At 49.4% G+C, this 14,289-nt stretch overlaps 1 protein-coding gene across 1 annotated transcript in view; it reads right to left on the bottom strand.

Annotated features, from left to right (window-relative positions):
* TBX5 (T-box transcription factor 5) overlaps positions 1 to 11,046 on the bottom strand; it is a 131,946-nt gene extending 120,900 nt beyond the window's left edge. The window contains exon 1 of the mRNA XM_065692502.1: positions 10,937 to 11,046. Within this exon, the coding sequence (XP_065548574.1) occupies positions 10,937 to 10,949 (13 nt within the window). The 5' untranslated portion in view covers positions 10,950 to 11,046. The remainder of the gene's footprint in view (positions 1 to 10,936) is intronic.
* Positions 11,047 to 14,289: the final 3,243 nt, after the last annotated feature.

Raw genomic sequence — 14,289 nt, 5'->3', positions numbered from 1 at the left:
ATTTTAGGATGGCAAAGAGAAATCTTCTCTTGAAAGCTCCATAGCATCACTTTAAATGAGCCTTGTGGTTTCAGCTCAGCATTTTCTCCTTGTTTGCATGCTAAACACTCTTGGATGGCATCATGTTTCCCAGCTGAACCCAACCACATCCCTGCACCTGCATAGCTAGCAGCAACATGAGAAGTCTTCAGCACGCAATTCAGATAGAGATCTATTCAAGCAGCTTTATTGATGTTAATGGAGTTACTCAGGATTTACACACACGTAAATCAGAGCACAGGTGGATGATAAATTCTTGCAACTGGCAACAATATAGGGAAGGCCAATTTCACCCCTGGTATAACACTACTGATGTCAAAAGCCATGCACCAAGCAGCAGCTGTGTTCATAAGCCACCTTAATCAGGCAAATAAGTTAATTGCAAATAAGCCTGCAGATTCACACAGCATCACTTGCTAGCTCCAGCAGTGAGCTACACAGGTTCAGGATCCCACCCAGATTATGTCACAGGTTTACTGCTTCCAAGTACTGCCTTACAATAACATTTTATGCAGACTTGGACATGCAATAGGCAACCACATTCGTGCATGGTCATTTCATCCTTTGCTAGGACATCACCTTTGGACACGGACTATTTTGTAATAGCAGTTGTATTTGAAGGCACAGTAGATGATGTCTGGGGAACCTGTCAGCCTAACATCCAACTATGGCACCTGGTAAAGTCTTTAAATCAAAAGCAAGCAGAACTGTGGCATTCCTGTGCACACCACTGCTCATCCCTCAGTGCAGCTGACTGGGAATTGGGACCCTCTGTCCCCTGTATTTTAAGCCTTTACCTTCTTATGCTGGGTTGGCTACACACTTCCTCGTGGTCACTAAAGACCTGATGAGTGTTGTTTTCCAGGTTCAGAGGCTTATAAAACCACCCCAGTTTCCTAGACCTTTGCATGCCCAGAGAAGCAAGAAAGTCAACTCACAGTAGGGATCATCTGTACCACAAGAGGAGTCGGGCAGCAGTTGACTAATGCTTTCAAAGACCAGTTAACCAGTGGATCCTGAGGGTAATGATAGCCTAGGCAGCACAGGCAGGAAACAATGTAGGTCAAATACACAGGAAAGCTGGTAAATGACCAAGCTACAGCTTCCTCCCCTGGCTACAAGACACCTGGAGACATCTCTGAGCAGATTACAGAAACAGGGGTTGTTGTTGTAGGAGTCTCAGGCTCTCAACCCTTCCAAACAGCAAATTCATGGGCAGATGGCCTCAAGATGTCCTTGCTTCTCTACCTGGCCACCAGGGTGCATTCACTCCGCAGAGGCCACCACTCTCACTCCCAGGGCTCAACCTCCTACTCCATTAATTGTTTGCCACCCTACCATGACTAACCTGGATCTACAACCCGGAAAGTGGTAGGGAAAAGAATCTGATCAAAAGGATGATCCTTACAGCCAGAAAACAAGAAAGAGCTGTGTAGCCAGTTGTTCCAGGACACTTAATCCATCAAGCCTTCGCCATTCTACCCTTGGGCTTAGGCTGAGTCAGTTGTGATTTGCTTAAAACCATGAGAATTCCCTCCTCCTCTCAAAAACAACAAAAAAAGCCAGTTATAAAGTTTAAGGAGAAAAAAAAAACCCAGGGACTCACAATACACTTTTACATTGTGAGTCAGTGGCTGGTGACGAGCCAACTGGCAGCTCTCCATCTGTGGCATCTCCATGCTTCTGAATGCCAAAGCAAGCACTTTCTTTTATCTAAAAGCCTTTGCATTCCGCTGGGCAAATGTGATCTTATGCTGCCAGTTACACTGCAGGTCCAGGACCACTCAGTCCCACAGGAACCTCCCTCAACCTCTTTTGGAGCTAGCTGCTACAAAACCACCCGAGTTAAGCCCTGGTGCTGTATTGCTTTCCTAGTGGGAGGCAAGTGGGAGTTTTGAGTCCAAAGAGAAGCAATAGAGATGTAACAGAGGCCAAGCCAGCAGGAGTCTCCTTTTATCTAATAGAGGTTATACCAAAAGACCAAGAAGAAATGCCCAGCTCATGACCTGCTCAAGTACCTCAAAGAAGCTTTATCCTCCTACCCCCCAAATCCCAGCTTCTACCATTTTGGGTCCATGACTCTCTCCAGCCTTGAGATCCAGCCTTTGCCAAGACTTTTTTCCTACTCCCAGAAGCCGAGAATTTCCCTTGGCTTCCAGATCTAACACAAGCTGGGCTCAACCTTTCTCCAGTGCCCTCAACACCTTGGAAGTGATCCAATATCCCCCAGACTCCCAGAGCTTCTCCGCTGGTTTTACTGCGTTCTGGATAAAGGCCTTAAAGATGTTTTCTTGCCTTTTTTCCCCCCACAGCTTAGCAGAAGTCAGAAGCACTTTGCAGTTTTACAAGAGCCAGCTGGTGAAAGGTTAGATAACCAGACAACACAGCCAAACCCAGGGGAGTCTACAGAAACCCCTATTTGGGGACTTTTATGCCAAGTTATTGCTTACAACCTTCTGTTTTTCAGGAAAGGGCTGTCTATAAGCCAGAAGTTCCTTTCCTCTTTATCTAATGATCAAATACCCTTTTACAGGACGACTCAAAGGCACCAACCAGATGGACATTTTAACTGCAAGTTCATGGGGGAAAGCAGTAATCATCTGCAAAAGCATCAGGTAGGAAAACTGCTGAGCTTGCAAAGTGGAATCAGTTTTTCCTCACTCATAACCATCTAGATTGTGTTCATCCCACCCTAACTATTCCATGATTCTATGATCTTGAGCCTGCTTTTAGCTGAAGATTGGACAATGATCTAAGTAGGTTGTAGCAGAGATGCTTTCCTGGCATAGAAGGAAACATGAACACCTCAAAACCCCTTAAGATTCCTTTGCAATGAGGCACAAACACATGCAGCATCTCTGTACACCAAGCAGGCAGAATTCATAAGTCTTAGAACAATGATGTCCACAAACCTGAAGCAGAACATTATTTTCCATCCAACTTAGAGAAGAAACCCCTCCTGCTTTTTTTTCCCTAGAGAATAATTCCAAGAAGGAACTAATCCTATAGCCCCCAAACCAGACAATTTTGGGTGCCTTATATAGCAGTTAACTTTGAAATCCCTTCTGAAGACTGATTTTAGAGTCTCCATTTAGCATGTTGTAGGACAAGGGGGAAAAACCCTTCAGAGTCCTTATAAGCATCTCCCCTTACTATGGGGGTCTTGAACCAAAAAGCATGGTGAAATGGCAGGCAAGAGGCTGTCTCACATGAACGGCTTGCTTATCAAACACTGGGTGCTCTTCCCTGGGCCACAGATAGGATCCCAGGTTACCAGCCACGTCTTTCCTATGACTTCCTCCACCTTCTGGACAAGCTCACACACCATGCACCGTAACAGGGAGAGATTTAGAAGAACTTACCCTTAGAGTTACAGGCCACTTGAAAAACCTGCCCTAACACAAGTCTATTATTGTACGCCCTGTTTACTTAAATTCATTCCACAGCCTGGGAGACTTTGCACAAGGAAATTTACAGCTCAAGTTAATAGAGCAGAATGTAAAACTGCTGGCTTTTGGCTGAGGCTGCAAGCGAAAGGACAGGCACAGGTTGTGACTGGGGGTGTTTTCACAGGGCCACTGACACAGAATGTGTTTTCAGGGAGTATTTATTTTAAATAAGGAAAGTTTATACAGCTTGAGAAAATTATTGGGAAGGAAATTAAATCTCGTTCTGTTGCTCTTCCGTCTCACCTTGACACTCGCCGTTCTCCTCCCTCCCCCAGGGCTCCGTTAGGGCAGGTTTTACTTGCAGAAAATTGCCTTCCTCGTGCATTCTGATTTACAGCCGGCTCATGGACCAGCCTTCTACACCCGTTTCAGGAGAGAAGGGGTAAGCAAAGACCCGCTCCTCCCCTACCCTGACCCCAGGCTGCAGTTTGGAAGCACAGGGATGCATGGTATTACATGGAGGTTGTGTCCCACCCCAAGCAGTCTGCAAAGGGATAGGTGGAACCCATCAGCTGGGATCGCCCCTAGACAAAACTACCCTCAGTCAAGCAAGGGATAGGGAGCTACCAGCTTTCTTCCAAAGCTCCTCCAAAAGCAGCATAACCAATGATGGGAACAGCTCTGCTTAAGAAACCACGGCACTGGCAGCACTGTTGGCAGGGACTGGCATTCCTTTTTCCATCCCAGGCATGGCACAGCTACACAGGGCAAGCACAGCCTGTTCCTGTCCTGCCCCAGCCCTCCACACTCCAGTGGGCCAAGCCAGATAACCTATCATTATGCACAATCAGCCATGCATCAGGGATCTTTGATGTAGCCCTATTAGTATTTAAAGGTCTTTTTCTCCATCATCCCAAGAGTTTCTTCCCCACCTTGCAGTGATATTTCCAAGGGTTCCCATGAGTATGGCAGTAAAGAGTTGAACAGTGGACATCAGGTTGGGCAGTATAGGATGGGAATAACAATATAAGGCCAAAAGGTGCCATTTGAGGCAACAGCACCCCAATTTCCTCCAAGCACAGCTATCCATGCTGTTCTCCAACCCAGAGGGCCCACTGAATACCCATTTCCCCCTCCCACATTCACCATGCACACCACAAAGCACTCCTTAATTCCCCACATTGCTAAAAGGCCTGAAATTCAAGACACCAAAAGCCTCACGATGCATTATGCAATTAGCTGGGTGAATTCCTATCACACATCCCCCATAGTGCCTAGATCCAAGGGATCCAACCTTGTGCTGCCTGCTGCCACCTAATAAACTCAGCAGCAACCAGACTAACAAAGTCTGGGAGTCAGATCCTCACAGTGATGCGTTGGGTTCACTTGCTTAATCCCACAAAACTGAGTATTTGTTCAAGCTCTACAGCAGAACCGGCATTCCACAGAACAGGTTCACCTTGGTTTCAAACACTTGGGAATCGCTCCTACCGTCTTCTGCATTTCCCCTTCCAGAAATCCCTCCTCCCACAAGTAAAATGCTGGCTGAGACCTTCAGGGAGTGCATTTCGCTTCCCATCACACACAGCAGCAGCGAGACAGATTGACTCAGCAGGTACTAGCTATGGTTCAGCTGGAACTAAACCTCCCTTGACAGAGAGAAGCAAAACCCAATGCACTGCAGCTTCGCTGAATGCCCAAGTCCTCAGTAGCAGGTTTCAGTTCATCTGTCAGGAGGAGTTTATTCAGTGAACAGCTTTTTTTCCAGGACGCTCTCTAGAAACAGCACTGGGAGGAAAATCATAGCATCACAGAATGGTTTGGGTCGCAAAGGAGTGGAAGATCATGCAGTTCCAACCCCCTGCCATGGGCAGGGACACCTCCCACTAAACCATCTCACCCAAGGCTATGTCCAACCTGGCCTTGAACACTGCCAAGGATGGACCATTTACCACTTCTTTGGGCAACCTGTACCAACACCTCACCACTCTCCCAGTGAAGAACTTCTCCCTTATATCCAACCTGAACTTCCCCATTTTCATTTTAAGCCATCACCCCCTGTCCTATCATTACAGTCCCTGAAAAAGAAAGGTTCTGAATTGATATTGGGCATGAGTAGGATGAGGCTTTTCACTGGAGAAGCTCCTGGCTACAGACAAGGTGTCTCAGGCTTGTCAATCCCTTTCCGAGCCACACTTACCTGGATCTATCTATGGCTGCCAGGCGATCTTCTTCCAGCAGATGTTATTTCAACTCACACTGGTTATATCAAGACCTAAAGAAAAGGGATTCTTGTTCTATGGTTAAAGTCTTAATAAAATGTCCCAAACTAAGTTCAGCTCAGGCACATGGGTGGGTTTCATAGGATGAAAACTGCTTCTCTCATCTAAAAGTGCTACCACTGACAGCTGATGGCCACATAGAAAATTGCAGCTTCCCTCTGAACGTTGGGTTCCTCTTTTGAGCAAGGGGTCTTGTGCCCTTACGTTTTGTCTTTGACCAGTTCCTAAACTGAACTGTTCCTAAGAGCAGTCCCTCTTGTGCACCATCAGCTCCTGCTGGCATCAGCAGGTGTGACACACAGCTCTTAGGACCATTGGAGAGCCTCAGCTTGTTCCCTTCAAAAAGCAATGCCATCCAAGGGACCTCAGTCCTTCGACATCCATCATTTCTGTGGGAGACAGGCGGCGGCAGCCTCATCTTGTAAATTCACACAATAGATTGCACAGGGTTTTTCAGAGCACTTGAAACCCAGTGAGTAACTCTGACACCCTCAGGTGTTATTAAACCCACTAAACAGGGGAGGAAACCTAGGAAGGAAACCAGACAAACCCTTGGACCCATTCCAGTTTGCCTCGGGAGCAAACCTTGGCTTGGAAGAGCAGTGCCGCATGCCTCAGGCTGCATGAGAAGTCCATATCAGAGGGAAGAGGGACACAACTTCCCTGTCTGCAGAAGAGCAGGTACTTCCCCAGCTGGCAGCAAGGTGTGAGGCAGGGAAACAGCCTCGCAGCCGGAGGGGAGCCTGCACCGCAGCCTGCCCTGGCAGTGCTCACACCAGCCCGTGGCAATAAAGCCTCCAAGACCTCGTTTCAGCACAGACTTTTGTGCCAGCACGTCCCAGAAAGCTGGCTTTGTGGCATCTCCAGACAGCTCCTTCCCTGCCTGCGTTTCCCCTTGTAACGGGCTCATGCAGCAGCCAGCTCCTCCTGAAGGACCACCAGGCCAGGCACACGCTATGGCATGGCACCGTTTTACACTTCCCCAGGTTAGTGATTCTTCCTATCTCATCCATCAGTGAAGCTCCATTCATTAAAGCCTCCACAGGAGCTCACCAGAACCCACAGGGAAGTGTTGCTCCTCTCTAACTACTCACAGCTTCACAGCCCTCCTGGTCCCCAGAGGCTCAGGTTTGAAGCACATTGCAGGCTTTACGCTCCCCTCCTAACCCTGGGATAAGACCATTTGGTCCCTCAGAAATAAGCACAGGTACATCACTTTTCCATCTAGATGACCTGGAGTTAAACTAGGACCTAAATATCTGGCTGAGATCTTACTTCTAATTGAAGTAGCAACTTCAGAACAAGACACTTGGTGTCCCCTTGCAACGTCAGCCTTTAAGGTTCCCTTGTGGAGTGATAGAAAGGAAAGACATCTTGCTTCGACATCCCAGCTACAAGACAGTCGCCTGAAGAGCAGCCCTGAGCCCAAGTTCCACTGTTCAGACACCAGCAGTTTACTCATCTTAGGGCCCTATGTGTCATTGACCCTAAAGTGCAACTTCAGGCACTCTAGCTTGCAACTTGTTGTTAGTTTGGTTCTAGCTGTTCGTTTGATTTCAGATGGAGGGTTCTGAGTGTGGGTTACTCAGGGCTCCAAGAAACCTGGCTAGTTCTCCAACCCAATTAGAGCCCAGAGACCCATGACCTGTGCAGGCTACAGAGCCACCTGCAAGTGCCAGGTTTGCTGGGCTGCCACCCACCTCACTGATGGGTGCCGAGATAGGGGCACAATACAACAGGCAAGCTCATGCCACTCGTATAGGGCGCAACACTACAAGCAGCAGCTCACACCATTCCCCAGAGGAGGCAGCACACCTCATGCACCCCCGAGCACGCTCCCGTGGCCCAAGCCCCATCACGGGGTGCTGTGAGAGATGAAGATGTGTGGGAGCCGCGAGTGCTCCCGTTGTCCGTTCCCATCGCTGGAGCGGGGCTGCAGCGGCTGGGCTGCGCTAACCCCAGCCCTTGCCCAGAGGCGAGGAGCCCTGCGGGGTTCTGCCAGGTGCCTGCTGCAGGCTGTCCTCCCCTGCACCGCCTTCTCCCTGGGGCCATCTAGTGGCATATGTTAATATAGTTCCTTCAAGCGCGCTCACCTGGGGTTTATGCAAACGTGGCTCGCTCAGAGCCCGATGCGCATCCTTCCGCATCCAAACACAAACCGGGATCTCCAGCACAGCCGTCTCCTCCTGCAGCAGCTCCCCAAGCCCTTCCTCTGGCAGACCGGGAGCAGCATATGCTTTTCCCCTCTGTTTACTATCTTTATGTAAGCATATAAGGTTTCTTAATCCTAAAGGATGCTTTCACAAAGACAGCAGGCTAATAGTGAGAAACCATCTGGGTCACCGAGCCTGGCACCTCACAGCTAAGTCAGAGGAATCAGGACTGCTAATTCTAAGGGCTTTTTTTCCTCCTTCAAAAGCATCCCCCAATCTAACAAGACTACACCAGTACCAGCGAAATGCTAATCATTTTCCTCCATAGAGCAGTGAAGCAAAGTACTGATGTCTGCAGACCCTGGCCCCAAAGAGATTTGGATCCCCAACACACATGAAACAGGAGGATGAGAGCAGCCCTGCGCCTGCACACAGGTTACAGCTCAACAGGGAAGCAACACCATTTCTCTGGGCATAACAGAGCAGACAGTGAGGCCAAGCACAGACAGCTTGCACAAGCTAGCACAAGAGCTACAGCAAGCATCATTCATGTAGCTACCCACCAGTCTCATACCGCTGACCTTTGAAGGTTTCCTGCTCTAGATAAGGTTGATTTTCCCCACTCTTTTCCTGCAGGTTAACTGGATGGAGCTGGGCTCAGCATCCAGATCAGTTCTCCCTGCTTTTGAGCAGACATTCTCCTAATCCCAGATGGCACAAGTAGGGTCTGACCTGCCTGAACTGGATCATCCAGCCAGAATAAGCTTCACACTCTTCAACCAGTATTATCTCTACCACCTTCTCCACCCCAAAGACCAGTCTGTATGACAGAGAGCCTAAAGAACACGACATACCCTGTCTTGGAGCTCTTTTGGACATAGACAACCAGTGAGACGTGGCACATGCCACATACAAGATTCTATTCTTCCTTTTCATCTTGGACCCTTTAAAGACTGATCACCCTCAAGACCTGCAAAGAGGCCGTCAGATAAAGCCTTTGCACTGTTCTGTGGTGAACTCACAGTCATTTAAACTGCATTTTTTCATGCATACACCACTGATTCTCTGCAGTGCTAGGAAAGGAAAAGCCCTTCCGACAAGAATACAGCCTCAAATTCACCCCATAAACTTCAGATCCCTTACCTATGCATCCACAGGGTGGGAGCCTCACAATCCAAGGAGAACATGAACACCCTGAACCCTCCTCTCAGGAGAGCATCTCCTTCCATCATAGCACAGATTCCAGGGCAAACAGGCTTTTGACCACAAACTGCAGATAAACCCAACTCCAAACACACTGTCTTCAGGAAAATGTAGATCTCAGTGCAGGAATAAGGCTTATTTTTGGCAAAACAAACAGATATTACTCATCGAAAGCTCTGTTTAGTAACTCTAGCAGAAGGTCTCATGGTTATTCCCCCATGTTCTTCAGAGCTAGGACATGGAGCCTGACTGCCCCAACTCGGTTTTGTAGGCCACTGAGCACACTAGGAGAGAAACTGAGGCTACCAAGCACATCAACCACCAGCATAGTGAGAATCAAACCTGAGCAGCCCAGGTTTCTACCCAGCTTTGAAGATCTTGATTCAGGTCTCTACTCAAGCACAACACAAGTCACTGACCCAGTTTACAGCCCATTTTGCAGTTAAAGCCCCCATCATAGAAAGGGTAGTGGGCTGGCCAAGCTGGGCACAGAGAAACTCACCTATTGAGGGGCAAATAATGGTATTCAGCCGAAGCTTCAAGCTCAGAAGGGATGGCTAAGAGCAGATAGCAAGAGCAGACACCAGAAAATAAGGTGCCTCCATCCAGTCTTTCCCTCCACACCTTTCCAAGGTGCTTTTCATTAAATCTCAGATTATTTTAAAGCCAGAACATCACAGTTCCATGGGAGTAGTTTCTTAAAAGCATTATCTATTTCTACTCCTCTTCAGACCAAACAAAACCATAGCACCGAGTAACCCCAGAAGCTCATCACAACTACTACTCTATTCCTGCATGCTGGTTACCAACAGTACGTGTCCCAGCACACCCGCAGCCCCAAGTGGCACTCATTATCAGATCATTATCCCGGTTTTACTGTGATGTGCCTTGCCAAGGAGGGAAGATTACACATTGATGCTTTACCTGACTGAGGTCCTTAGAAATAAGAAACACTATAGGTAGTCTGGGGACTTCTCACATAAGAAAGCAGGTGTTGAAGGGACCAGCCAGGCTGGCAGATGAAGGCAGGATGATAAAAGGCTGCCAGGCTAGCTCGAGGCAGCATGTCACTTGTTTATCAAGTTCCTCCCCTTCCAGCTACGCTCCTGACTCTGGAACAGAATCTTTGCCACACTCATCCCTGAGTTTCAACATCCTCCCCAAATCCAGGCCAGCGCCTTTGTTCTCCAGCCAAGGAACTCCAAAAATCAAAGAGCACAAGAGACTGATACCACAAGACCCCATGTATAACTCGGATCATTCCACATCCACTTTCAGGTGCAGAGCAGATTGGCTACAAGCTCTCCTCAAGGACACATTGGCACCTGGGGACCAAAAATCAGGTTGGCTTAGCTCTAGTCCCACAGACATGAGAGGGTAAGTCTGGAAGAGCCTCAGCAGGGGATAACTGGATAGGCACTGTGGAAAAACCTGGATAACTGCATAGGCACCACGGAAAAACCTGGACCCCAGGGTTCTTTAATGCTTTGTCTTACTAGCACTTACCGTCATGGGATGGAAGCCTGCAAACACAGCATCAGCTGAAGGGCCCGGGCGAGCCAGCATTCCAGGGAGGAGAAGCAGCACCATAAGAAGCTTCTATCAGACCCTGACCCCCAGGTTTTCAAACACAGACACTGCAGATTTGCACAGAGCATCTTTCTCCTTCACACTTCAGTTCCATGTAAATCACATCCTTTGAGTCTCTGCTCGTCACACCAGTCCCCACAGAAGCAGAAACCAGAGCATCAAGGCCCTGAAGCCCTCTAAGCCACAAGGAAGACACATCTAACACAGCAAAACACCCTCTTCACAGCTCTTAAAGACAGCAAAGAAACCACACAGCAACTGTGAACAGCACTGTGCCCACCTCGCATCCCCATTGCTTCCGACACAGCCTCCTGCCTCCAGAGCGAATCCAGAGCTCCTCGTTGCAACCTCTGCAGATCCTCTCAGCAGCCTCTTACCGCTCCTTTGACACTGCAGCCATCCAGTAAAAGACCCTTTCATAGCCTGAACCAAGCTTATAAAGACTCAGGGCCCTCTTCTTCCCTGCAGCAAGTTCACACCTTAATTTTAACTTAATCAGTCACAGTTGGTTCCCTTTGCTCCAGCTGTGTAATGGCTTGCACCAGTGCAAAGCCCAAGGTCTACAGCATGAGGGGAAGCCCCACTGCCAAAGCAGGCAGCGAGAGGCTGGAGACATGTCAGGTCCTGCTCAAGGCTGGGAAGGTATTTGAGGGGGATTGTTCAAGTGATGCGCTAGGAATAAAGAGCAGCCTTCAAAGCTCCTTGGTGTTTGAGCTTAGAGAGCATCTCCCCCCTCTATTTCTGTAGGAAAAACAGAGTTTAACCCCAGAATGGGTGTTGTTTCTATTACAGCTCATTTCGGTGCAAGAGAACATTGCTGCACGGTACCGAAAGCCACTGTCCCTGCAATGAAAGCAGGTTGGAAAACATCACCCTCCATCACTATGTCCTCGGGGCATGGGTACGAGGGTGCTCACTCAGCCCTAGAGTACGCGGTCAAACCAGACCTTGGCTGTTATTTCTCCATCAGTTACTCACATTAACACCTAACACTGATGGAAATACTTTCTGAAGGGAAACCTCTGTGCACTTGGAGTGGTCTCACCCCCTGAATGCACCAGGGTGATGTGATTTAAGAGGAGGCTGAGAAAAGCAGCAATTGATTACCCATAGAACAGGGTTATAATCCCATAAATAAATGATAAATCAGTGTGTCTCCTCCTAGCAAGGAGCTGGAGACCCAAAGCTCCTCTCAAAGGAGCCGAACAGAATAGCCATTATCCAAACCGATCGCTGCTACCCAAGTGGAAAGAGCAGCTGTGCCTTCACGGTTCCTGACACTTTTCCTTGTGCCTTACACCCTTCCTTACTGAAAATGAAGTGATTTGGACTTGAGAGAACTCATTAAGGAAAGGCAGGGTGGCTGGTTTCCAGATTACCTAACCCCTGTCAATTCAGATCAGAACCTGACACCCAAAGAGCGAAGTGGGGTTACTTTGATACATCTCAAATTAATCCTGTGGAATCACTGCCCTTGCAGTTGTGGCGTTCCCCGGAGGTCTGTTCACACCGCTTCACCAAACAGGCCTCCGACCATCATCCTGCCTTCCCTATCCACAGCTCCTGGAAGCACTGGGAACCCCAAGGTCCTTCGGAAGCTTTTCAGGCTGCTGGAACCTGGGAATCGCCTGTCCTTCCCTGCCAAACAGCTCAGCCGCAGACGTGCACACACACAATTCAGGGGCCTTAATGAGAGCGTGCAGCAGCCTGGGCACAGACAATGGGCATTCCTCATCCCTCATCAGAGACAGTCAGAAAGTAGGACAGCACTTCCTTTGGAAGCTCTGCTAGACCTGGAAAGCCACTTCCCTCCAGGAGCACAGGGATAAGGCTCCCTCTGCACCGGTCCAGAAGGTTCATCACTGACACATGTGTCTGCCACCAGTTCCTTAAGCAGGGCGAGGGTCTTCTTCCCCTGGGAAGGCTTTCTTCCCCATTGTGTGACCACTGCACATTTAAAGGCAATCAATATCATTCCCATTGCTTACCCTGAAGTTTGATGCGTGTCTTCCTGCTTTTACATCCTTGTTCTCACATTTTAGTGTCCCCCAGTTCCACCAAAGCAAGTTGATCTCTGGCCTGGAGTGAAGTGTTTCATGCAAAAGGGCAGCTTCTGAGGCAGAATAGATTTATAATGAGGGAGAGGGCAGAAAAGAGAAATAAGGATGTAACAGGACAATGTGCTCATGAAGAATAGCTCTCCGTGTGTGTAAAAGAGCAAAAAGTGTAAGACAAGTTGGAAGAATATGAATAAAACTATGAAACAAAATAGGAAAAGATCCATTTTGTGCTTGCACACGGCTGTAAATGTGTATGAGTGAACACGTGGTGAGGCTAGCACATGGGAAAAGCCAAAAACAGGGAAGCGAAAGAGCTCAGTACCTGTGTGTATGTGAGGGAGGGCAACAGAGACAAAGCAAGGGCAGGCTTGTGCCATGCAAACCAGCCCACCAGTGCAACCCCAGGAGGGTGATGGCTCATTTTAAGAGCTCTCCTGCTCTCAGAGCGCAGCTACACACACACCTATGAAACTCTGGGAGGTTTCCTACTGAAATGCCAGGCCTAACGCTGCTTCCCTCCCAACACCCAGCACCAGCGTTTCTGTTCGGAGGCCACTGAAACCACCGGGTGCCGTCTTGCCGGAGCTGATGGCAATCTTGGACACACACTCTCAGCCCTCTCCCTGCTGTAAGCGAGCAAGAGGAAGGTGGGAATGTGGGTTTTCCAGACAAGGCGCTGAAGAAGAAATACGTTCGATTCCCCTCTTTTAATGCTGCTCCTTGCATCCTCTTCGCTTCTCATTGCCAGGCCCTTTGGGATGCTCCGCACAACCCCGCTCCCCTTCCAAGCTATACGGAGGCGCTGCCGGGGGGGCAGCGGCTGCACGGACCCCAAGAGCAGAGCCCTGCCCGTGCTGCCGGGCATCTCCCACCAGGTGGCGCTCCAGGAGCGGCTTAAAGGAGCCACAGGGAACGGGAGCGACCCCCTCCGCGGGGGACACCCCCAGCACCAAGACACCGTCCTCTTCCTCCTCCTCCTCCTCCTCCTCTACCTGCTGCCTGCCGGCAAAGGGCATCCTGGTCCTGCCGTGAATTCACGATTCCCTGATTTCATTGTTTCGGGATTTCAAGGCGGCAGGAGGCAAAGGAGGAGGCCGGAGCCCCTCCGCATCGCTCTGCTCCGGGTCTGGGGTCAGCCGGGCAGAGCTGGAAAGCGCTCCCTCCGCGCTGGTCCCTCCTCCTGGAAGCATCTTGGAGTAGCGGGATGCAGAGCTGGGATGAGGTTGAGAGGAGGGGGGGGAAGAGAAAGATGAAATTTAAGGATGAAATTCATGTTTTATCTCTCTTCCCCACCCTGCCCCCGGGGTAAATGTTTGGCAGAGGGAACAACCCGAGAAGCCAGCTGGAAAAGCACCGGGGCGGCAGCGGAGTGGGGAATGTGGTCCAACATGCTCCCCCTTTCCCGGAGCTGAGATGGGCAGCGAAGGACCCGCAGAACTACCCCGGGAGTGACGAGGTAGCCCGGCTCTGCTAGTCGAGCTGCTGCGTTCAGAGATGAACTTACTCAGGACCCGCAACAGCCAAGATAATGCAAAGCTAACCGGGACACAGAGACCATATACACCAGTTAGAG

Source organism: Lathamus discolor, chromosome 12 (assembly GCF_037157495.1).
Source record: "Lathamus discolor isolate bLatDis1 chromosome 12, bLatDis1.hap1, whole genome shotgun sequence".
Lineage (NCBI taxonomy): Eukaryota > Metazoa > Chordata > Aves > Psittaciformes > Psittacidae > Lathamus > Lathamus discolor.
This window is presented reverse-complemented; position numbering and strand designations above follow the sequence as displayed.